General features: G+C 45.7%; 2 protein-coding genes across 3 annotated transcripts; one reads left to right on the top strand and one right to left on the bottom strand.

The window, feature by feature from the left end:
• Positions 1-98: 98 nt before the first annotated feature.
• Positions 99-3,976, bottom strand: MRPL20 (mitochondrial ribosomal protein L20). 2 transcript variants are annotated; one of them, XM_055798578.1, is made up of 4 exons: positions 3,817-3,976; positions 2,591-2,701; positions 2,204-2,281; positions 99-588 (listed from the first exon to the last, which is right to left on the bottom strand). In XM_055798578.1, exons 1-4 carry the CDS (start codon positions 3,901-3,903, stop codon positions 415-417), a joined length of 450 nt encoding a protein of 149 aa, XP_055654553.1. In that variant the 5' UTR covers positions 3,904-3,976; the 3' UTR covers positions 99-414. The 2 variants fall into 2 exon arrangements, with proteins under 2 accessions (XP_055654553.1, XP_055654554.1); XM_055798579.1 differs by lacking the exon at positions 2,204-2,281.
• Positions 3,977-13,183: 9,207 nt separating this feature from the next.
• Positions 13,184-23,639, top strand: TMEM88B (transmembrane protein 88B). Its single transcript, XM_005237960.3, has 2 exons — positions 13,184-14,283; positions 17,893-23,639. Exons 1-2 carry the CDS (start codon positions 14,014-14,016, stop codon positions 18,160-18,162), a joined length of 540 nt encoding a protein of 179 aa, XP_005238017.1. The 5' UTR covers positions 13,184-14,013; the 3' UTR covers positions 18,163-23,639.
• Positions 23,640-23,857: the final 218 nt, after the last annotated feature.

The following is a 23,857-nucleotide window of genomic DNA, read 5'->3' as shown; positions in this document are numbered from 1 at the left end:
CGAAGGGGGCGGGACTTCTGGCGCCCGCCACCGCCCTCCGCAGCGCCGCGGCCTGCGCCCCCCCCGGGCAGGGTTTTCCCTTAAGTCACCGTTCAAAATTGTAGTGGCTACCAAAAAACATCTTTATTAAGTCCTTAACAGAAAGTGTGCCCGTTACGCCCGTCGTTAACACGGGAAGTCCTACAGGCCCGACGCAGCACCGCTAACTTCCACCCGCAGCTTCCAATTCTGGGCGTTCCAGTTAATACAGGGGGAAAAACGGTCACCAAGGCGCAAGTGTCACACCCGCAGCCACCCGTCCTCCTTCTAGAACCATCCTTAGAGGATGTGCCCCGCAGCGACGGCCTGGGCAGCAGCCTGTGAGTGAGGGCACCTTGCAATACCAGCTCTTGTCTTAACACTTGTCTCTCAGCATCAACAGTGGTGCACGATTCGTGAAAATATCCCCTCCGGTTCTTTGCCATCTCCCAGGGCGGCGAGGAAGCCTTCCTGCCTCCTCCTCTGGGCAAGGGCAGCTAGCGACTTGAACGTCTTCGGCTCATAAATAGCCAAATCAGCAATCATTTTCCTATTCAGCTCCACCTGGGACTAAACGCAAGAAAATTTGGTTGGTTAACCACTGTAATTTTTAGGAACAACACTGCAATGCTTAACGACTGCCTGAGGTCTTAAGGCAAATCCATCTTTTTTTTCTATCCTGTACAGTTTTGGAACTATTAGAGAACTGTCAGGCACGACCACTCAGCTATGGATGTCTCCTTAAGCCACCGCGCAAAATTTGTTTACTGACTTTCTCAAAGTCTTCCTGGGTAGAAACCAAGAACTAAAGAAGAATCTCCTTATTTTGTGGAAGGACATGGGTTACCAGTTAATCCATGGCATTTGTTTCAGTACTGAGACATATTCAAGTTCACTTGATGTGCTAGAAGCTGCCTGATATCTTAAAATGTGCCCTGGATTAGAGAATCAAAGACTGCAGGATCAAATACCCTTAACACTAGATATTGCACGGTTAACTGTGTATTAGCATCTAAGAGGGAGGTATTACACAGAAGTTTGCTCATTTTGGATCTTTTAACAGAGAATCTTACAAGAATATATTACTCTGAGACATGAATCAAAGGGACAGGCATCTTGCAGGAAAAAAAGGAGAAAAAAAATAAAGGAGAGAGAAAATAAAAATAAAAATTAGTTAGCTTTGAGGTAGTGTTTGATTCTTTTCATTAAAGTACAAGAAGAGTAACCAGGAGAATGAGTGTATAAATTTCAGAAACTGTAACACTTTACAGGAAACATGTCAGAAAACCTAGAAAGTTATATATTTATTTGAAACAGATAAAATGTTTTGAAATATGCTATAAATTTGTATGTAGTTCCACTTCTAAGCAGCAGAAACGCTATCTTTTTATGATCAGAGCCAGGAGAAACAAGTTTTAATTTTACAGTTCCACTATAAAAAATTAAAACCAATTCCCCAGCATGTTTAAGAACAAGGGACAATGGCACCAACTCCCTACACTGTCCCTGCTCACCAACACAAAGCTAGTTGTGAAAAGAGCAGAGATTTCTTAGGGTTGTTTTTGCTAATTCAAGCTTTGCATTTTAAAATTTCTTGAAGTAAAAGGAAAGGTAGCTGTTACTTAATGCCTGCAGTAGCAATAAGCATAAAAAGCATTTTACAAGCCTCATTCTTAAGATGCACAGTAGAAGTTTTGGGGACAGAACAAGGTGTAGTAAAACAGCTTTCACCAGGATAAAAGGGGATTTTGCATATAAGGAAGAGAAACAGGTTTAGGGCAGAACTTACTTCCTGAAGTGAATGAAAGTCCTTTCATAAGCGGGAGGCCTTTCATCACTAGAACTAGGAAGCAGGACAGTGTTGGCAGAAGTTCAGTCAGACAGAAGGAGCTTTTCAGCCCCTCCACCACACCCTATGCTGCTACTGCCTGCTCAGGCCCCAGTTTGGAAGTCCCCACCGTTATGGCTCAAAGATTAGCAAGTGAAGGCCGCAGCTTCAATTCCTTGCAGTTGCATTTTGACACAGTAACCAGCAACCCTTTGGTATGTTTTGTCAGACTACATCTACTTGAAAGATTTCAGAGTTTAAGAAATTAATTTGCCTGGCACTTCAGAAGACCTCTGTCAATGACATTTTCTCTGATTTGTTGTTTCAAAGTAATTATTCTTCATGCATTGTCCTTACCTTAAGTAAATTGCTTATGAAAGATGGGTATTTCAAACCATGTTCAAGAGAAGCTGCTTCAATCCTAGTGATCCAGAGCTAAAAGTATAAAAATTAACAACCTGAATAAAAAATACTTTAAAAGTAAACCTTTTGTCTTGCTGATCTGCTCACACTTGGTAAACGTAACATTTTCAGACCTAAAGTCTTCTCAGTGCAACGTATACATCTATGAACTTCAGAATGGGAGCTGTTTCAGACCACAGAGGGAGTATGTTTACTTTAAACTCGTATTTTTGACCCACTGGTAAAACACTTTGAGAGAACTCTCCCCCAGTAAGGACAGTTGCTATTTCAGTTCCACTTTTCTCCCATTTTCATGTTCACATCTAATGTTTTGCTCTTTACCGCTCTTAGAAATCTCTTCTTCTCTCTTCTGGCCTTTGTAGACTTCACAAAAGCTCTCCGAACGCTTCGTATAGCCAGGCTATAGCAGCGGTTCTTCCTGCCACGAAAATGCTGAAAAGAAAACAAGATGTTCTTGTTCAGTTGTCTTTAAGACCGTTTTACAAGTTAACCCTTCAGCAATACTAATATATGCTCATGTGTATTTCACAACAAGGATCATGAAATACCTCACAAACACCAGCTAAGCCTTCAGTTGGCATACAATGAAAATATTCTTGCCTCGCTTTATAGCATGGGAAACACATAAAGCTAAGGAATTGGAGCAGGCTGAAAAAATTTCAGACCAGCATGAAGGAGCCAAAAGCAGCCCCCATTTTAGGCTGCGGTTCTGGGGGGAAGGCAACCACAAAACCATCTTCAGTGCTTTCAGCCAACCCCTAAACTCACACATTTATTCTCCTTCCTCAGCTGCCCCCTCAAGTTTTGTCTGTGTGAATACAGGGATGGGACAGGAGCCTCTGATATGTCAAAAATATTACAGCTGCCCAAACAGAAAGTGTAATCAAAGTTTACCGGTGGTAGCTGACAGTCATCTAACATGAAGCAGGAGGAAGCAGCCAGTGAAGTAAGTAACTACTACAGGTACTGTGGGTAGCTTAGGCGCTACACCAAGATACCTGTCACTTACTACAGCATTTTCCATCAGACTACTACAGCAAATGTACTACCTCCCAGGACACCGACAGTCTGCCCTTGGAAAAGCTTTTTCCCAAGCCTAGGTACAACACTTTGGACTTCAATTAAATCACGTTTGGAAGCAATCCTTCTAAAACGCACTGAAGAGCATGGTTAAAAGCGGTGGGGTTTTTTTACTGCTTTGCCTAGTGAAAAAAATAACCCCAAAGAAACCACGAGACCCCACAACCGGGCGGTATTTACAGGGGGCTGCTCCTGTCAGGCCCGGGGTCGTCCTGCCGCAGCTCTTGTAGCCCCACACCACAGCTAGCCCGCGTTACTCGCCGCCTCCGGTGCAACCCGCACAGACCAACGGCCGCCCACTGAAAGTTCGACGCTGACGCAGACCCTCGACGTTTCTAGAAAACAAGGCCGCTGCCGCCCCCTCCCCCCGCCGCCGCGAGCGGCCCTGCCGGCCCCTCAGTAGCACGCCAGGCCGGGGAAGGCCGGGCCGCCCGGGGCAGGGGGCAGCAGGCGGCCGGGACACTCACCCGCGCATACTTGAGCACCTCCTGCACCCTCCAGAAGCGGTCGGTGAGGCGGCTGCGGAGCCAGCGCGGCGCGCTCAGCAGCACCATGGCGGCCCCCGAGCCCGCCGCCCGCCTTCCGGGGCGGGAACATGGCGGCGCGGCCCTTCCGCCTCCCTCAGCGCCCCCTCCGCGCCGCTTCAGGGCCTGCCCCCCTCGGTGACAGGCCGTGCCGTGCTGTGCCTGCCCAAGGCTGGCGACAGTCCTCTCAAATCGCGATCCACGTGCTGCCTAGCGCAGGGCTGTGTCTCTGGCCGAGATTCGCCTCAGCAGCCGAGCAGGGCTGTGGGTCTGGAGGATTTAGTGGATACTCGGGGATAACGTGCAGTAGTGTTTCTGTGGTGGTGCTTGATGGCTCCTGCTGATGACTGGAGAGTTTTGAATTTTATACATATAAAATATATATGTATATACACACACATATATATGTATACACACACAGAGGCCCTGAAAACGTTGTCTCCATTTTCTGTCTGTAGCACCGTGCCAAATGCTTTTTACAAAGAGATTAAATTATGGTTGCTGCTGATCTTTTCTTGGATTTAACAAGATAATGCCTCTCCTACTCATCAAGCTCCTTTCACAACAGCTGTCAGCATTCCATTCCGCAGTAAGAAGCTACAGATATGCTGCGTTCAGCTGTTTGTTGTTGCTCTTGGCTAAGCTTTTCTCCAGTCAAAGGTAACTACAGGTCCAGTCCACCTGATACCAGGAAATATTTACCTGTGTGCTTAACTGTAAATGTTGGAACTACTTATCCATGGCATTGGCGAACTGTACAACACTGTACTATGTAGTTTAGCTACTAGTAGAACATTGCATTGTATAGTTTATAACCATATAGTAGATAAGAACCTGTCTGAAACCAAGACATGAACTCAGAGTGCTGAAACAGGGCCAGGAGAAGTGAAGGTCATGAAAAGGACAAGAAGAAAAAGGAAGATGATGAGGAAGAGGATGAAGAAAAGATGAAGGTGTCCCAAAGGACCAGCAGAGGACCCCCAACCCTCTAGGCCACACATGCGTAGTAAGAGTGTGGATATGATAAGTAGTTCATGGAACTGTAAGGAGTATGCCAGTAGTTTTTCAGAAATGTCATTAATACGTATAGATCAGCCATCTAAAGATAAATAGTGAACAAAGTCGGGATGTGTGTTGGGCCGAACTTATCCCCTGTGCATCCAGCACCAAAACTAAAGAATGCCCGCTTTCTAATGCTCCAACCCGGGTATCGGACAGTTTTGGCTCTGACTTTTTAGTATCACATCCGTAACTTGGCTGTGAGCTTCTGAGAGCTTTTAAAAGTAAACGCAACTGCAACAGACCAAATGATACTAGAAAAGAACTGTAGTCAAAGAAAGGCTGTTGTGATATTCCTGTTAAACTGCAGACATACTGATAGTCAGTGACCTGTCTCTGCAGTTGGAAACAGTTAGGTGATAACCTGCTATTAGTATGAAAAGACCGAACCTTTAATTCTTCAGGCACAGCAGGCAATCAGGTTTGCTTAGAAAAGCGCTTTCAGTGGAAACAGTGATCCATGTGTCCGTAGAGACAGGAGGAGGGAGCAGGTTTGCCATTTTGTGTTGTCGTTTGTCTTGTGAGGTCATGGAGCTGTTTATGAAGCTCTGTGGGTGCTGGACCTCATTGGCAGCCACTGTTCAGCACCTGCCTCTGCGCTACTGGGCTGTATTGCTAGCAGTGCTCAAACTGGCAATGCTAAAGCAGTGGGAAAAGTTTTTGTATTGTTTTCAGTGAGTGGAAGGATTCCATACTGGGTAGCATGTCTTACAGTATCCTCTGTGTGCAAGAGACTCTGAGATGTAAAATGAAAATTTATGAACTGTAATAAACCACAAGATGGTGCTGTCATTATAGATGGTGGAAAAATGACTTCTTAGCAGCGAGGGTCTCTGCCATCAGAGAACTAATGAATTTGTCTGATCATCTGTAATCATTACCAGTTTCAGCATCTTGAAGCAATGATTCTCCTGTTAGAAACTGCTCCATAACTTGCACCATCATCAAGACATCTTTCCCACTTACAGGCAGGTACTTGTTAAAGATGTGGAAATTTCACAGAAACAGAGGCTTGGGGGATCTTTCTTACTATTACTGGGGTTTGACACAAACTTCACTTGGTTATTAAAAGAATCATTAAAATGTGGGGATTTTTTTTCCAAAGGAAGATATGATTAAAGAACATACTTTTCATACCTGCCACACATTAAAATGTGTTTTCATTATAGCAAAAGATCTTCAGAAAGTGTTGCTGGATTTAGCAAAGCCTTTTAGAAGTTATGGCACTTTTATGACTACTTTAGCAGCTTTGTTTTTTACCACACCACCGTGCCCTCACCACAGATGTTAAAACCTCTTTGTATTTACAAGGGAATAAAATTGGCACAAGGACAATCACTGTGGTGGTGGGGTGCATCTTGTTAGAACAGCTCCTTGTTCAAGCTCCTCTGTTAATTGTCAGAGCCATTTCTGGCTCCTACACCTGTCCCACAGCGAGCTCCAGAGTCCCAAAACGCAAACAAGCCAGTGGCTTGGCATGGGGAAAGGTGGCGGCATGGAGAGAGAGACCTGGTGTAGGACTGTAGAGAGGAGGGTGGGATGCAAGGGGCACTGAGAGAAAGGAGGCGTCGGGGCCGAACCCTGAGTTGAGAATGCAGGGGTTCGGCAGGACGCCAGCGGTTAGGAGCAGCGTCGCTGTGCCGAGCTGCCAAGCTGCTGGGAGGGGAACCTGACCTAGTTGGGCTGGGGCTGGGTGAGGGCAGGCCAAGAGTGAGCTTGGGTTGGGTTGTTCATGTGTGAACATGAGTTAAGATTTGGAGCTAAGTGTTGCAATTTGAGTGGTGTGAAAGTTATTTGGGGTTCGGATTTTGAAAATAGTGGAGTGAGGAGGACAACTCACCTGGAGTGGAGCAGGACATGCCTGAAGCTCCCAAGAGATTCAGCAATGCCTTCATTGCTTAAATTATAGTAATAAAAAATATATCTTTGAACATTAAAATTATATTGAAGAGACCTGTCACTTTTAGTAGTAGCAATAATGTTTTCTGTTCCATATTGAGAAAGCAACAGATGAAACCCCACCACTCTTAACAAGAATTTATTAAATGAAGTAATGAGGATTGATTGTCTTGACCTAATATTGTTTTTACTTCCTATTTACTGACTGTATTTACCCTCTGTAAATCTTTGTCTTTTTAGGTCGTTTACTTATACTGAAGAATATAAAGTCAGATCTTGGCCAAATGAGAAAAAAAGACAGTAAAACTGAGCACATTGATAATGGTACATGTGATTATTTGTCATGATGCTTTGCTTAAGTGTTCTGTGGAAGCAACATCATAGATTTTTATGCTTTGTAACAGTGTTAAGTTTCATTTCTTTTAGCCTCATTTTCTGAATCTAGCCATTTATAGCAAGCTGCATAGTATCTTGAAGTCTGCCTCCTTGTTGCCACTTAAGTGCAAGAATTTATTTCTTCGTGGAAGAAGAGATAAAGGATTTTTTAGCTCTTGGGTGGCTTTTACATCCACGGAAACCAGCAGCTGGCTGCTAACCTTTCATCTCCCTATGGATTATTTCTGTTCCATAAGAGATCCACTCAGCAGCATGCACTGTGTGAATGAAAGCACTGACAGCCTGTGACCTCCAGCTAGTCGTTATTATTTTCTGCCCAGTTCACACCCTGAGTATAATCCAGGCTCAGGCTGCCACTGACTGCCAGTTGGGCTTTTGGGGTTTTCCATGCAGGAAGCTGTAGCAAAATGATGTGTCCAAGCTGCCTTTTACAGATAAAAGTGCTATTGAAGAGTTAAGCATTATTTATAACTTCTCTAGCAACTTTAGCACTATCAGCACTCATAAATGAAACAGATCATACTGGATCTGAAAAGAATAAGAATATTAGAAAATGTTTTAAAACAATGTGAGTGGTAAAAGATTCCTCAGATCCATATGACTCCGTCAGCCTGGCTGTTCTAAGCTGTTTTCAGTAGGAGAATTACTGATGGTTTCTTTGGGGTGTTTGTTGATTTTAATGGAAGTTTAGGGTTGAAAAATGATTTTGGTATGGGAAAGCACAGCTGCAGGGAAGGAGGTGTCATTACGCATTTCATCACCTCTGACTCCCAAAGGGACACTCCACAGAGCTGACTGACACAGCTTCTTTGTGGGAACACACAGGCTACATATAGCCAGGAGGGAAGAAGTTCAGGTTGTTCTGTGCCCTTCAAGGTCTGGGAATCAGGCACACACTCTCAGAAAAATCTCAGGATTAGCTTCATCTGCATCAGGCTTGTGTAGGTTAAATGGCAGCACAGAAATTCAGTCCATAGGTGATCCTTCTGTTGGGCTCTGGTAGAAACGCAGTGCTATGTAAGGAGAAAATTACAGAATGGCAAGCTGCATAGACCAGCCAAACCTTGCTATGTATGGAACAGTAGAAGCTCTGTGGTGCCCCACATGAAACAGCTGACATGATTTTTGGGTAGAATTTTTAGTTGCTCAGCACCAAGTTTGCAATCATTCCATGGTTTAAGCCTAACCTTTCCTAACTACAGTTCCTATATATTGGGGTTGGTTTTTTTGTGTGTGTGTGCCTTGTCCTTTCTCCACTTAGAAGTCAATAAGTCAAGCTTGAAAAATATTATGTCTTTAAATCAGCGGTTTTTAGACAGGCATAGTAAATACTGAGACTCTTTAGTAGCCTCCGTGCCATTTGTCACATTTATTACATCTAACGCCATGTGGTTTCCTGCAGAGATTCAGAGCTTTATTAACACTGTGGCTGGCCTGTGCAACAACTGAAAGCAGGATGGATTCAATAGTTATTTCCCTCTGGATGTCTGGATAGATCTGTGAAGAGATTTCACATTTTGCAGCTCGAGAGAAGGCTGCTGCCTTGTATTCTCCCCTGAGAGCTGTTCAGCCTGAGAGTGCAGTGAAGGAAATGGGTGGAACAACTGATGACTGTTTCAAAGGTTGTTTCTCTCTGTATTTGTAAATATTTCTCTCTCATGCATTTATTAAAAAAAAAAAAAAAAAATTACAGTTCATTCCCCATCTCCCAGGAAAGTGGCTGTCCAAACAGAGCTGCTCCTGGGGTTTACAGGCTTGTTAAAATCAGTATTGATATGTCAGCTGAAGTGCTTTTGGAATCAATTTTAAAATTTTGGATTAGTCAGCACACCTTTCAAAAATATTTCAGTGCTTGTAATTAAAAAAAAGCAACATCTTTATATTTGGGAGGCAGTTCTTTCTTGTTTTTTGACTTACAAGGCAGAGCTGTGGTAAATGACTGTATAATCAGTTTAATGAAGTAATTTTCAGATATATTTTTTCAGTTTGAAAAACAAACAAAAATTATTATTCCCTGTGATGAGTGCATGCAATGCACTGTGGTACCCAAGATGTTCTTCAGCATGCCAGCTAGGTGGGTTCACCAAACACAAGAATAATCTTTAAACAGAAGGAAAGAGGGTTCTGCAGGGCAGTATTCCACAGTGAAATTCAGTTTATGCCATGGCTCCTTTAACCCTTTCTGGTCAGTTCTGTGCTTCTGCTTTCATTTCTCTCTGGTGAGGCAGGCTTGGAAGGTCCAGGACCCCCCTTTGTGGCTGGGAAACTGGCAGGCTGGCTGCAGACAAAGAGCTTCAGTGCTTTGGTCAGTCCAGTACCAGAAATTTTTGGTGCCTGCTGCCCAGAAGAGAGTAATTGCTTTCTGGATTTCACACTTTTTTCCCTACACTGCTTCTTCAAAGGCAGCTGAGTTCAATACAAACAGATGTTGGCTTTAATCTGTACTACAAATTAATATTTTCCCTTATTTACCACTATATTCCTTCTGGAACAAATCAGGATACAGGCTGCTGGCAGTGCTGGTGGTATCAGACCCTATTTTTAACCTTCTTCCCCTCTCTTGGCACATCAACATTTTTTTTTTCTTCACTGTGAGAACTTAACCAGCAAACAAAACAGATCAATTAAATTCAGTGTCACCTTCGGTGCCAGAGGAAATAAAATTACTGAAGTCATTAGCACCAGTCCCTGGCGAGGAACAGTGCAGCTTCCCTCTGCTTTGAGGGCCGAATGGGTCTCTCCAGCTCCTGAGTGATGCCAGCTCCTTCCTCTACTGCTCCCTGGGGGCAAAAGCCTTTTCCATTCAGTCAAGAAAACAGCAAGCAATGAAACATACCCAACCCCCACCACAGCCGGCAAGTAGCCACCATCTACCCATCGGGGATGAATGTCAGGTGACATTAATAGCCTTCACTCAAAACAGAGGCAAACCCAGGGCATGAGGCAAAGCAGTTTTCCTTGCTATTGTGTCAGGAGAGATGCAGAAGACATTCCCCAGAAAACATGCTTCAGGGAGGAAGTGAGAAAGACACGGGTGGAGAAGGGCCTGAGAGCAGGGCTTCCAGAGGATCCTTCTGGGCTAAGTGCTTGCTAGAAAGGGACTAACCTCTGTGCCCAAACCTGCTTCCTCTTACTTGTTCCTTGTCACAGGCAAGAAAAAAACACCACCCTTGTGCCACTTGGTAAATAAACAGGATTATATTGGAGGTATGGGCTCCCAATTATATTTCCTCCATCCTGAAACGTCACAAAGAAGCTAGAATTTTGGGTAAATAATAAATGTTTCCTCATCATTGCCACAGTTTGGTCTGAAAAGATCTTTCACAACTCGAAGCAGGAGGATGGGAGAGCTGCAGGTCAAAAACGATCAGAGCCTGAAGAACAAAGCATGTGTGCATAGGTGTCAATGCCCTAAATTCACGTACATGGTTATCTCCACGGCAAAGCCATTAAATCTGAGAACTGCAGAATACTAGCCTGGCTCCATGACTTTCCAAGGCTCTTAAGCAGATCACTGCACTGAAATAAGGTCTTGAGATACCACCAGCACCTCCTCCTCCTCCTCCCACACCTCCTTGTGCCTTCCAGCTCTCTAACCTGGCTCCCCAGGGAGTTGGCTGACAGTTGTGTTTCCAGCAAATTAGTAGAAAACATTTGATTAGTTCATCTGGTTTGGTTCTTAAAAGGAGGTGGGAACCAAGAGCTGAGGAAGAGGTGGGGTGTTAGGGCTTTCAGGGTGCTAATGGGCCTTAATAGGTATCATCTGAGGTGTCCATCTTCCCCCTCTGCCTGGGGGCCTAGTTAGGCTCAGGCATGGGAACATCTTTTTTGCCCCAGTTGCTGTTGTAGATATACCTACTTCAGAGCTAGCTTGGCTGTAGCCAAGGCTGGTCATCAGACCTTGTTCTGAGACTGCTTTCCCAGGTTGACCTTAGACCTGCCTTATAACTATAAGCGTGCCTGAAGATCTGGGCTCTTAGTTGAATCTGGCCACCATCTCAGTCTACTGTTTTCATCTTGGTATTGTGGGATGGAGCCTTGGCTGGCAATCCTCTGCCCTCTTGGCTTCCTATCTCTCAGGGAGCAGCAAGAACTTCACTATTGCTAAGCTTCCAGCAGCCTCCTGTGGCTGAAGCTTTGTATCTTTCTGATGGGGTTTGAGATCTCTCAGCGGTGAGCACAGGACAAAGTGCCTGGGGTAGTTATGAGTTATTTCTGCTGTTAGTAAGAAGGATACACCTGACTTGTGATCTGGTGTAGATCAGCCAGAATTTTTACTGCTGGATACCGATAGAGCTGAAGTTTGTGAGACTCTTCGAGATGTCTAAGAATTTCTACAAGAAGAGCTACAGGGGGAAAAAAAAAAAAAAAAGTGGTGTGGGTCAACTAATAACTTCTATAGCTGGGGAATTGCATAACAAGTATGGACATTGTTGAGCTGTTTAAAAACTACTTACTTATTTCAAGAGGCTTCTTTCTCACTGATATTGTTACTGTGTAATAGGGAACTTTCTTGTTCCTGATTTTGGTGACATCATGTTTTTGGAGTCTCTGTCCTCACAGAAGCTCTTCAACTCACTTCAATTTTAAAGCTTCTGTTTTGATATTGATTATATGTGGCAAACGGTGAATAGCCTCAATTTGTTTCACTGCTTTCTTCCTACAAGTAACATGTAATGCTTTTCCAGCCCCAGGTGAGGAGGCACTTTCAGCAGCAAGAGGACAGGGTCTGTTCAGTTATATTCTGTTTTAATTAGAAAGTAATCCTTCAGGCCACATGGGCCCGTACCTCTGTAGGGTGACATTTCTACGGTCAGGAAAATGACTCGTATGGCACGTGTGTGCCTCCCAATTGAGACAGGGGCCTGTGACTTGGAAATCCATGTCTGAATTTTGGCTTTGAAAGAAGCCTGAGGAACCCTTTTAATTCTAAGTCTGCCTGTTTCTAAAACTTGCACAATAAGAGCTGCTGTGCGTGTTGCTACCATGCATGGAGTGCCTGGCACAGTGGAGCTAAATTCACTGAAAAGCAATACAGAAATCGGTAACAGTCTGCTTTACCCATGAGGAATGCCAAGCCTGGATGTTGCATTTGGGTTGGTCTCATCACCTCCTCCTCGTGGCATGGCTTCATCAGAGGCTCTTGTTAAGCCATGGGATGTTTGGGGTGCCGCTGCCCAGAGGTCCACTAGCCCTAACTTATCACCTGGTAGAGCTCTTCTAATGGGCCACCAGCAAATGCTTCATGTGTGAGTCTGTCCCAGTTCTTGGAGAGAGCTGTCTTAGCTTTGGTTCTGCTGTGCATGTTGCTCCAACCAGCCAGTAAATAAGCAAGGCAGAGAAACCCACCAAAACACCCAGCAATGGTGGGGGACGGGCCCCCCAAATGTACCATTTGTAGCAAAAGAATTTAATGAAGACAAGCCTGCACTCATCTATATCTTAAAATCATTTTATATTTAGCATTGTGTGAACCTTATTTTTCTGATAACCTTTCTTCCAGGGTAGAATTTTCTGTGAGAAATAGCATCGAATGGAAGGCAGGACTCCTGGATTCTTTCCCTGGCTTGTGCCATAGATGAGCTGTGCCTTCTGGTAGGACCTTCAGTTTCCTCTGGTGTTAAGGAAGTTTTCTACCTTTAAGGATCATGAGTGTATGAATGTGTCTAAAAGGCTACATAAATGTGCAGATGCCACTGGAATTCTTAAGTAGCATTGCTCATACAAGGCAGGAAAAATAATGGATAATTGCTGTGCCTTCACTGGGAGAATATCAACATGTTCCGCAAAAAATAAGCAATGGCCACAGAGAACAGAAGATTTCTCTAAGTTTTTTTTAATCTAGAGAGAAACCATAGAAAATTAATCGGAGTCAGAATAATTAAAATTGAAAAGGGACCATCTTGACCTGGGAACGTGTGGTTTGAGCGTGGTTCTCGGGCGCTGTGTGCTAAAGCAGTAGTGAGACAGCTGTGAAGGATTGGCTAGCGCAGAAAGCAGCTTCAGAATCGACTCTGTAAACAGAGCAGTGTCGCAAAGCCCTGAAAGCCAGCTCAGAAGGGAAGACACGGCTTGTATTCGCGTGTCTGTGACTGCAGGCAGCCGAGCGCCAGTGAAACCACGCACTGCTCCAGCCTTTGTTTCCAGGTCTACAAGGTGTGGGCAAGGACTCCAGCAAGGCAGACGGTGGAGAAGCAGCTGCTGTTTGTCATCTTCACTGGTCACTTCATTTGGATGAGAGTTGAGCAGGAATATTTACTTGGGTACAAGTTGAAGAGCATGGGAAGATGATTTGAAGCCAGGGAACTGTCTGAAAGTGCCTAAGCCTGACATTCTTAGCAAACAGCAGTGCTCAAAGGTGGAGGAGGATACTAAAGCTAGGCACTTTCTGGAACCAAGCAGCATTATCAAAGCTAAGACAGCAACTGTTTGAGACCTCCTCTTGGGATCATAATCGTAGGAAGAATAACAACAAATTCAGTAGTACTGTGGATTCAAAAGCAGAATAATAGTTATTGCCAAACTTCCAGCAACCACATCTACTTTGAAACTGAGGTTGGGACACTACTGGAAAACATTCTGAAAGGAAACAACCTCTGTTGGCTGGGTCCTGGGAAAGCAGGGGGCCTTTTCTTCCTTGCCCTGTTATGATTTCTGGTTGAGTGTTCTTGTCCATGCATTGACGAGGCACGAAAAGCCTCTGGAAATTACTTCCCAGGTCTGTTGCCAAAAGCAAAGAAACCATTTTGGATAAGAGTGTGGGTTGTTTAGCAATCTTCTTGAAGAATGTCTAGCCAGGACACCGAGGACTTTGAAGCAGAAAACCTCTCAGAGAAGTCTCAGATGATTCCCAACCTCCCACCATATGACATGGATGACCAGTTACTTCCCAGGGAGCCACGGAGTGTCTGGTGCTGCTTGGCATGGACCCTGGTGGTAGGCACCATGAACTCTTTGGTCTTTTTCATGAATTTGCTCCTGATGTTTGTAATCTTCACCATTGTGCTGCTTCCTACCATTGTGGTGGTTTACTTTGGCTTCCAATGCCACTCTCAGGTAAGTAAGCTTTGCTCCATTTGGCTGCTAACAGCCACCTCTAAGGCAGGGCCATCTGTAAGGGTTTTATGTTAGCCCATGGGGACCGGTGGCTGTAAAGGCAAGGTTAGACTCCCCCAAGATTTGGCTTTGTTTTCATAAGGAGTGTGTACGCCTATAGATTTTTTTATTTTTTTTTCATAAGGGAGGTATGTGTATAGACTGGGCTGACAAGAACAGGTTTATGGTGGTTCATGCTGACCTGCAGGCTCTTGGTTGCACAGGGGAGCCGTCCCTCCTGCTTGGCGCCTGTGACGCAGCTATGAGCAAGGTTGGCATGTGCATTTGTGAGAAAAGTACAGGCTTGATGGTTTCTGGACTAATTGTCTTAAAGTAGTTGGTTGGCACCCATACATTCAGTGTCAGTAGGTTAGCACAGAGAGTTTCTCACTAGAGAGGCAGGGACAACATTGACAGGAGCTGCCTGTGACTGCCCAGCTCCTCAGGGGCTCAGATAGAATGGGACCCTTTGGTCCTGATCGCCTGTGCGCTGAGCTTGATAAAGTGAGGTATAAAGTGATCAGAGAGAAATCTACAGCATTTTACAACAAGCTTGTACGAGATGCCAACCTTGTGAGTGCTGAATGCTGGCAGGAATGAGCAAAGTATGTTTTTACCCCTCCCTTCTTCCAGTATTGTGGGAAATGGAAGTTTGATTGGGCAATAAAGTTGTATTCCCATGAAATAGCAAGTAGATCTGACAGGTCGGATGAATACACTCCCTGGCTTGACAGAGTTGCTGTAAGGGCTCTGTGTGTGTGTGTCTGTTCCAGTTGCTTGCTGCCCTCTGGATTTCATTACTTAAATTTCTTCTTGGTATATGTCTATAAATATTTTTGGAACCACTTAAGTGTGGATGTGAAAAAGCAGTTCTCCTGTTTTCCTCACAAGCGGTAACTGTTAGACTCGCTCAATATGACTGTTCTTGCTGGTTATCCTAAGTTAGAAGAGCTTTTTTACTTCCTGCTTTGTGGGGAAAAAAACCCCCACACTGTAGTACCGTCTCCCCGCAGGGAGAATTGTCTCAAAATACAGATGCTATTGGTCTCCCCATTCCGTGAAATCTGAACTGAAGGGAAGATTATTTAAATATTCTCAGACTAATGTATTTAACTGAGGAACAGCGGAAGATGAAAGCTTTCTCCCTTCCTTTTAATGGAAACTGTGCATCCTATCGAATCACTCAAATCCTTGGGATCTCGGAGTGAGCAGAGCCTAGCATGGGTGGCAGGAAAGGATCCAACCATGTAGCCATTTGCCCAGTTTAGCCCAGTAAGGCTCTGCTGGCTTCTGTGGAGCTGTGATGGATATAGTTGTGGAGGTCTCACTCCACTGAAGGAGGAGGTACCCTCTCTGCCTAGCTGAAGTGTAAAATTACTTTTCCCCACGTGTAACTCTTAGCTCTGGGGGAACGGCTTCTTTAGCAGCTTTTAGTGCCAGTGGTATTTATTCTGAGGATGTGTGGTAAAGGTGCTTGTTGTGTAGGTGGAATCTTTGCTTGCTCGGGGCCTCTACACCCTGGGGCACAACAGCATGTAAGACATACTCTTGACTGCGAGCATGTATAGCTTTGGCTGGGGTATGTGCTGCAGCTTTCCCATACAGCTACTGCATTGTATTTTTCAGCTGACATCCCCAGTTGTCAGCCCACAGCTCCTCGTCTCAATGCTCCCTGACAAAGGGACTATGCTCTTATTGTTTTCTCGGCGCTGATGTATTTGCTGGTCTCAGAAGTTTGGCTTTGATTTTTATTGCCCTGAAATTACGTCAACTTGTACAACTTGTAGCTGCTGTTATTGAAAAGCTTTTTTTTTGATCCTGCAAACTAATGAACAGGGAGACATCTGCCATGGTAATTGTTTTGTTGAACAGGACAGACGCAAGGGCTGCTGCTGCTAGTTGGAGGGCAATGTAATTCATGGAGAAATCATGTGCTTCTGGGCCAGGTAGTTTTCACTGTGGCTCTCACACCTTCTGGAGGTGTTTTACTATGGGATGCAAAAGTGTGTGATGCCCAGCAGGGTAACGTGGGAGGCTCTGGAGTGCCTACAGAGAGCAAAAATGGCTCAGAGGGGTCCTAATCTACCCAAGTAGTCATGCAACCCGTCTTCACTGTGGGCTGCAGCACTTCCCTTTTACTGTCCATGGCTGTTAGTATTTTCACGTACACAAAGGCAGGTGTGTAGAATGACTGCTGTTTTATTGAAGAGTAAGTCTTTACAAGAAATAACCTAATAAATTCTCCTTGGGAGAAAGTGCAGTGTGGGCCGCTGCCTTGGTAAAAAGGCTGTTCTGTCCCCACAAGTGTAGCATGGATGCAGATTCTGTCAGACATGAGGCTTTTTAGGGTAGGTTTAATAGCAGATTGCCTGTAAAACCCTTAAATCATTTTTTTCTATGATCTGAAACTAGTCCTTGAAACTCATGGACTTCAAATTGGACTCAAAATGGGGAAAAGGTATGAGGACACTCTCCTGGAATTATCCCTTTCTGCTTCACGCTGCTCAGCCCTCACCTTGGAAAACCTCAAGTTCTCCTTTGCACTCAGTACTCTCCAGCTGTAGGCTCTGAGGGGATGTAAAAGGTTTTCAAGTACAGCCAGATACATCAGAAGCAAACACAAGTGTGTTGCTGTAAAGAGTCTTTTAATACAGACTTTTAATAGGCATGGAGAGGGATTGTGGCAGTATGGCTTCACAAGAACAGTCTTTTGTCTTTTGGGCTACTGCTTTTCAATGCCTTCCTACTAGCCAGAGGCCAATTTCTGCATTGCAAATCCATTAGATGGATTTTTTTATTGTTATTATTATTTTTATTTAGTATTTTGGGATGTGTTTCTTGTACTGCTGAAAGAATATGGAAAAAAGAAAGGAAGCTAGGGGACATGGAGGTTGCCTGTAGCATTTGTTAATGCAGAACTGAGTGGTTTGATTTGGATCTCCTGCTGCCAGGATGAAAGGAGGGCTTTAAATACTGGTTGGGAAGGACCAGTTAGTGTGCTGGACGCTTTGCAGCAACATGGGGTGGATGGGCTTTTCCTGGCAGATTTTTCTCGTGCGAAGAGATGCTAGGAGGAAGAAATGAGTACAGTGTGTACAGACAGAACACAAAGGGGTCTGTTCCAGGGCAGGAGCCTGGAGAGTCTCCAGCCAGCAGGTAGCTATGGGATGACCAACCTCTGTCTGCTGAATCTAACATCTTGCTGTATTTTATTTACTTTGTTGTAATTTCCAGTGTGTTTTGCCACCCAGATGAATGTAGCAGCAGGAGGCCTTTTTATTTGGTTTCTGCCTATTAAATGCTAAGCTGTGCTATTCTGATGACTTAATTACTGTTCCCTGCTTCAGGGTCAGTGTGTGGTGCCCTTGTCTCAGTGATGCTAGAGTAATTGAAAGCTTGACTAAAATATATTGTCAGTCACTTCATGCAGCCGGAAGATTTCTGAGCTCAGCTTGGAGAGAGGGGAGAGAGGTGTCTTTCGTTAAAAGCGCTAAAAACTCAAGGGTACTTTGGTCACCACTCCTATCCATCACCAGGTCTGTGACGGGCTCTGTCTTGCTCTTCCCACAGGTGCTGCACTCAGCTGCCCGCTACTGCAAAAGCATCTTGGATGACAACAGCTCTTCTGCCCTCATTATCCTTGGCTTCGTCATCATGTCCCCTCTCATTGTGGTGGCCATGGCTATCTACTGCAGCCTGGCACGGCATCTCCGTCTCTGCATGTGCTTCCAGCCATACAGCAGGGCTGTGTACAAGGGGGTGAAATGGCGCTGGTATGAGGAGGGAGGCCTGTGCAGCTGTGCCAAGGGGTGGAACACTCAAGTCAAGGCCTGGGTGTGAGGTTCCAGCACCAGAGGCCCTGCCCTAGCCAGCACCCTCTTCTCTCTGCCCTGTCCCTCCCCAGCATCACCTCCCAGAATCACCATCCTGAGGTCTCTGCAGATGAGGGCTGTGGAGTACCTAGATGTGAGAGGGAGATCTGATAATGAGCTGCCTCCTACAGCCTTGTCTGTAAGTGGGCAGCATTCTGCCCGCTCTGAGGGAAAGAAAGAAAACACAAGTCCTTGACGGTAAAGGCAGTGTTCAGCTCTGAAAAGAAGAGGGACTTGTCCCAGTGCCTGTTCCAGTCAGAGCACAGCACTGTTTCGAGTCTGGACAGTATGTTTTGCCTTGTGTGGGACACAGGGTACCTGTGTACAGGGTTAAATGGGGTGGGGGGGGCTGCTGCTGACTTTACTGCATGCCTTGAAGAGGTCTCTTGGGGAAAGGCAGCCTTTGGTGAAGCATCCAGCAAAGAGGAAGCAGCTGTGGTTTTCCCAAGCGTTGGACTTGCGGTGTTTCTAACCTCTTGCAAACGTGTCTGGAGGTCACTCCCTCTGATGTTTGGGATCCACCACTTCCCTACACATCTGATATTTCCCCCCACTAGCAATCCCTCTTTCCCATAGCCTATAGCAGAGCTTATGCTCCTTTCACTGTTCCTGAGTCAGGTCACTGGGTTGGCTGTGGAAACAAATGGTCATCTTTGGGTCTCTTCCCTGCCAGCTACTGATCTGAAATATGCTAGTCTGGTAACGCCTGATGGTTATTAACCAGCAAATAGCTCCTTGTCCTTTATGCTGTGGTCAGGCTCTTTTGTCTGGGGCTAAATCTGGCTGAGGGTTTGGGTCAGTTTAAGGATTCCTGGCAGGAGGAGCTGAGGACTCATGGTGGCTGCTGAGCACTACAGGTTTTCCCAGATCTGGTCTAAGAGCTTATGCCTGTGGGGGACAGTGTATCATGTCTTGTTTTCTGAGGGTCATAAATACACTGCAGCATAAACCCTAAATCTAGGTAAGTGGAGAACTGGAAAGGGTCGGACTGACTGCTGAACGCTATGAATCTTTCAGTGCCCCAGCAAGGCTGGATACCTGGAGGACCCAAGAGCCATTTCAACACTGGCACTGTGTGGTATTCTCTGTGTGAAACAAGGACTGAATGGGCCACAGAAACTGACTAGCCCTTGTAAAAATGCAGTATGGCAGCAAGATGGTGCCTGGGGAGCCTGCTGTGCTGGATGTGTGATCTGCAGTAGCAGGGTAACGTGTGGGGCAGCTGCCGCGTGCCCCCAGAGAGGGGCTGTATGTCTGAAACCTGCTGAGCAGGGGCATCCCACCTGTGTTCCCTCCTGTGGTTCTGCAGAACTCCCACAGGGCCTGAACTGCTGCTTAGCTAAGTCACCTTGATCTCCCTCTCGATTTCAGTGGTCTCTGAAGTCACACCACAGATCCTCTGCCATATGACATGCCATGAATTGCAACTGGGTGAAAAGCACGGTGCATGTGAGAAGGTACGGTAGGTAGGGAAAAGCATGGCAGCTTGGCACGTGATTCTGTCCTTTGAAATCCCTGTGGGTCTCTGTAGCGTTCAGTTAGTAGGGTCTGTGTGCTACTGATCACTGCAAGCTGTGTGCTCCCACTGGCTGTTGTTCCCCTGTCTCCGAAATACAACCATTTCAAGTGTTATGTAAATAAAGATCGTGCCAAATGTCTGCTGAGGGAGTTTCTCTCTGTTCTTTCTCAAAGCACTGGCTGCATCAGAAACAGCCATGTGGTGCCTATTGTGCCACAGCACATTTCACTGTAAGTTCAGATGTAATTTCTGTTTTCTCTCCGAGGACTGACTTTTTTTTCCCCCTAGTCTATGTAGCCTGCAGAGCCCTGGTCCCACCCAGAGAAATAACCGGCGGTGGCTACAGGTGAAAGTGGATTGAATAGGCAGGAAACACCCAGGGCATGGACAGTCAGATGCTCAGTCCAACCACCAAACCAGAAAAGAACGCGGGGACAGCTAGAGGTAAGTATGGCATTGTTGCTGGACCCCTTGTTTTGAGAGACTAGGGCCACTGGCTTGGGCTTTGGCCATCACATTACCTCGTGGTGATCACAGTCTTAGCTTTGGATGCCAGCAAGCAGGCAACCCTGTGCAGAACAGATGGGCAGCAGTGCAATATATCCACTTGGCTGGCTCCATGTGTGTGTTCAACTGAGTCATTCTGCCAGTCTTCGTTGCTATTTATCCCATCCTGGCAGCTGCACTACACCAAAGCCTCAACAAACCACCTCCACAGTACTTCAGGTGCAACCGAGCTGGTATTTTTTGTTTTACAGTTCTAGCTGTTGCTTAATGTTTCTGTGTACCAAAGAGGAATGAAAAGATTGTTCCATCCCAGAACCTGAGTGCTTGAAGGAATGTAGAGTTGGCATTTTAAGGCTTTTCTATTGCTGTAGGATTTTGTGGGGTGAAAGTGCTGACTAAATTGTTCTGATGCCATTCAGGAGAGCAAGAATGGCATTAGCATTTGCTCATGTTTGTTACGTGAGCATAGTGGACTGCCTGACTTGAAAAGGGAAATAAAAGTGCAGCAAGTAATTGGTTTGAACTTCTTTCCTTTAAGCTAGAGGCTTCTGTCCTTCCATAAAAGGATGGCTATTCTGGAGCTCCAGGCTTCAATGATAATATTAATGTTTTGATGCTTTGATGCAGTAAGAAGTTGTTTCTTTTCTGTAAATACCCTGAAGCTGACAGATGAAGTGGGTGGCGAAGGCAGTACTTCTCCATTCCCACTTGGCTGTGGGACACAGCAGTGGATTTAGCTGGTTGTCTCCTAGCAAAAACAACATCAAACATGATGAATGTGACACACGCCTCTGTATGGCCTCCTGGAGAATCCTGCAGGTTGTTGTATAGAGAGTTTACCAATACCACCCTCAGAAAGGTCCCTGAAACACTGAATTTTCTGTCTCTGGCTTACCCTTCATTAAAACTAAAGATCCAGACTTTAAATAAATGTTGCTGACCTTCCTGTGTCCTGCAGCTCATCTGGTAGATGTGCCCTCACCTGCCCGGGACAGCTTCTGTTGTGATTGTCCCCCTGGGGTGACAGGAGTGGGTTTGCTCTGAGCGGTGCTCTTCCCTAAGGTGCTTTGACAGCAGGCTGCGGTGCATTTGCATCTGTACGGTGACAGAATCCTGGAGGATAACTGTATTTCCCTTCGATGGATGTGCTTGCAGATGTGCTTGGGAGATGGTAGGAAAGACACACACACAGAGGAGAGAGAGAAATTTGGAGAAGCAACAGCAAGCTGGGCTGGTCCATAGAGGTAATAAAGCAGTCTCTTTCAACTAGTTCCTTAATAAAAAGCCAACTTAAGAGTCAGGAGCGTGTGATCATCTCATGTTGTGCTTCAGCCCATGAGAAGTGAAACTTCCCTAAAACATAAATTGCAATTAATCGTACTGCCCACTGAGTTCATTGCCATTCTTCCCCTTTGTTATGTCCCTCTGTTTCCCCCCTACACCTCTGCTGTCTGTCTCATCTTGAAGAGTGAAAAGGAGAGAAATAGTCCTATTTCTTTCGGAAAGTCTTTCGGACAGGACTGAGGATAAGCCAGAAGAAAGTTCTGTTTCGTGAAAAGGAGGTATCAGATGTCGTGCTACAGGTTTTGCCTGGAGGCAATGTTTGCTGACTGGGCACGGATATTTGATATCATCTGTTGTTCCTTTTGCTCACCTGTTGTTTAATCCAACTGCTTTTACAAGGAAAGTATTCTTAAACCTAGCTATGGTGCAAGTATTGCAGCAAACTGTTCCCATTGCTGCATTTGCAGCAGAAATTAAGATATAATTGGCAACAGCCTTCCCAATAAAATAAAAATTGATTTAATTTGGTACTTTACAGAGAGTTTTAATAACAAAGGGGAAATGAATCTATATGGAAGCACGCTTCCTGGCCGTAGCAGGACAGACCTCGTGTCACGTAGGTCGGGCAGTACCGCAGGGGTGTCCTGGCAGGGGCAGGGAGCACAGCAACGCATTGCAACCAGTGCCGGGGCTCTGATGTGAAACTGGTTTGATCCTAAATTTCCTGTAGAGAGTACAGAGACATCCTTAATATCCTCAGCCTTGGATCACATCCTGAGAGCAGCTGTGCCCGCCTGCTTTCTGCAGGGCTGGTGTGCCAGGCAGGGACTGTGCCCACGGATGTCGGGGGAAGGGGTGCTGCCAGGCGATGCCTGCCTCTTCCACACTCACAGACGGGGCTGTGTTCTGTGAGCTCTGACCCAGCACGGAGTTCAGAGCATAGCTCTGCTTAGCAAGGTGCTGGAGGACAGAAAGAAATGTATTTAAACTGCTTTTTTAAAAAGTCTGACTATGTATGGATTGAATTTCCCTGCGACATTTTCTCTGTGTTTCCAAGCCATGGTGCTAATCTGGTATTGATGTTCCTCAGAAGGCATGAAAATATATTTCCACCCAACAAGCCTTTGGTCACGTCCAGTGTTTCTTTGTGCTTCTTGGCTTTTCTGTCATCACTGAATGGTCCAGACCCAAAGCTGATAAAATCACTAGGAAGGTGCTATGTCTCAGTGGGTGCTTAATTGTGACTTAATCCTTCACGCCAGGGCTGGAAGCAGCTGTTCTGGCAAAGGGAAGGCACAGGCCACAGCACCCCACCGCCTGGCAACACGCAGCTGGACCCCTGGGCACATGCAGTGTACATGAGGGGGAACCATGTGGCTGAGCAAATGATGTCAGACCATTTACAGGCTTTCACCTGTCTTGTGATGGTGGTTCGTTAGGACTCCTGATGCTGCTCGTGTGCCTCCTTTCACCCTTCCAGGTGGCTTCTACAACGCACAAAGGTATTCTTTGTTACCAGTATTTAGTATTTGATTTATTACCCCTTGTCTCTTAACTTATTATCAGCTGCTCACACTGCTCCTAAATGGCTTTGCCAGACCTGAGGACCAGCTTTTATTCACCTGGGCAAGGTTTCAGAGCCTGCAGCCCAGGGCTCAGCTGCTACAGCAATACAGGTTTCCTCACCAGCCTGCCCTCCTCCGTGCTTGCCAGCATTCCCGGCGTCGAGTCAGGCTTCAAGGCAAACATCAGGCATCTAACTGCTGGGCAGCCCTCGGAAAATAGCATGGAGGCCTGGTAAATGAGCAGTGCTGTGAGCACGTAGGCTTGAGTTTTAGGCAAAAGTGGTATTTGCAGCCCATACTGTGGATGCACCCACTGTAATACTGTAGCTGGTTTGTACGAGGGAGGGCAGAGGCTGGAACGCTCATGCACGCAACTGCAGCGACAGCAACCTCTCATGCCCTGGGATAGTCTCAGTGCACTAGGAGGATGGTGGAGTTGCCTAGAAACACCAGGAGGGTTTGAAAACAGTAATTACACATAGCTGTGGGTGGCACTGGGTTTCTCCTGAGGCTGAGAAACAGATTCTTGAGGTCCCCAGTCCTGCTCACGTGAATTTCATGTTCCCTTTCTCCTCCCGCCTTTTTTTTTTTTTTTTTTCCTTTTTTCTTTTGGATCATGTATCTGGTCTGGTAAAAGACTTATAAGGTTTTTGAATCAGCCGTTGCTGAAGGGTGCTGCCCTGCCTTGCAGTGATTCACTGTCCTTAGGACAAACTCTGGTCTTAGCTATAAACATCAACTTGAGAGTTCTTCATCGCCTGTATGACCCACCCAGAACTGGTAAGACT

The sequence above is a fragment of the Falco peregrinus genome, chromosome 3, assembly GCF_023634155.1.
Source record: "Falco peregrinus isolate bFalPer1 chromosome 3, bFalPer1.pri, whole genome shotgun sequence".
NCBI lineage: Eukaryota > Metazoa > Chordata > Aves > Falconiformes > Falconidae > Falco > Falco peregrinus.
The sequence above is the reverse complement of the archived record's forward strand: the minus strand, read 5'-3'. Positions and strand labels throughout refer to the sequence as shown.

Coding starts and splice junctions, on each gene's coding strand:
- MRPL20 (XM_055798578.1), bottom strand. CDS start 3,903: ATGGTGCTGCTGAGCGCGCCGCGCTGGCTCCGCAGCCGCCTCACCGAC. Junction 2,702..3,816: donor AGGTGCTCAAGTATGCGCGG/GTGAGTGTCCCG, acceptor TTTTCTTTTCAG/CATTTTCGTGGCAGGAAGAA. Junction 2,282..2,590: donor AGAAGAGATTTCTAAGAGCG/GTAAAGAGCAAA, acceptor TTATACTTTTAG/CTCTGGATCACTAGGATTGA.
- TMEM88B (XM_005237960.3), top strand. CDS start 14,014: ATGTCTAGCCAGGACACCGAGGACTTTGAAGCAGAAAACCTCTCAGAG. Junction 14,284..17,892: donor GCTTCCAATGCCACTCTCAG/GTAAGTAAGCTT, acceptor CTCTTCCCACAG/GTGCTGCACTCAGCTGCCCG.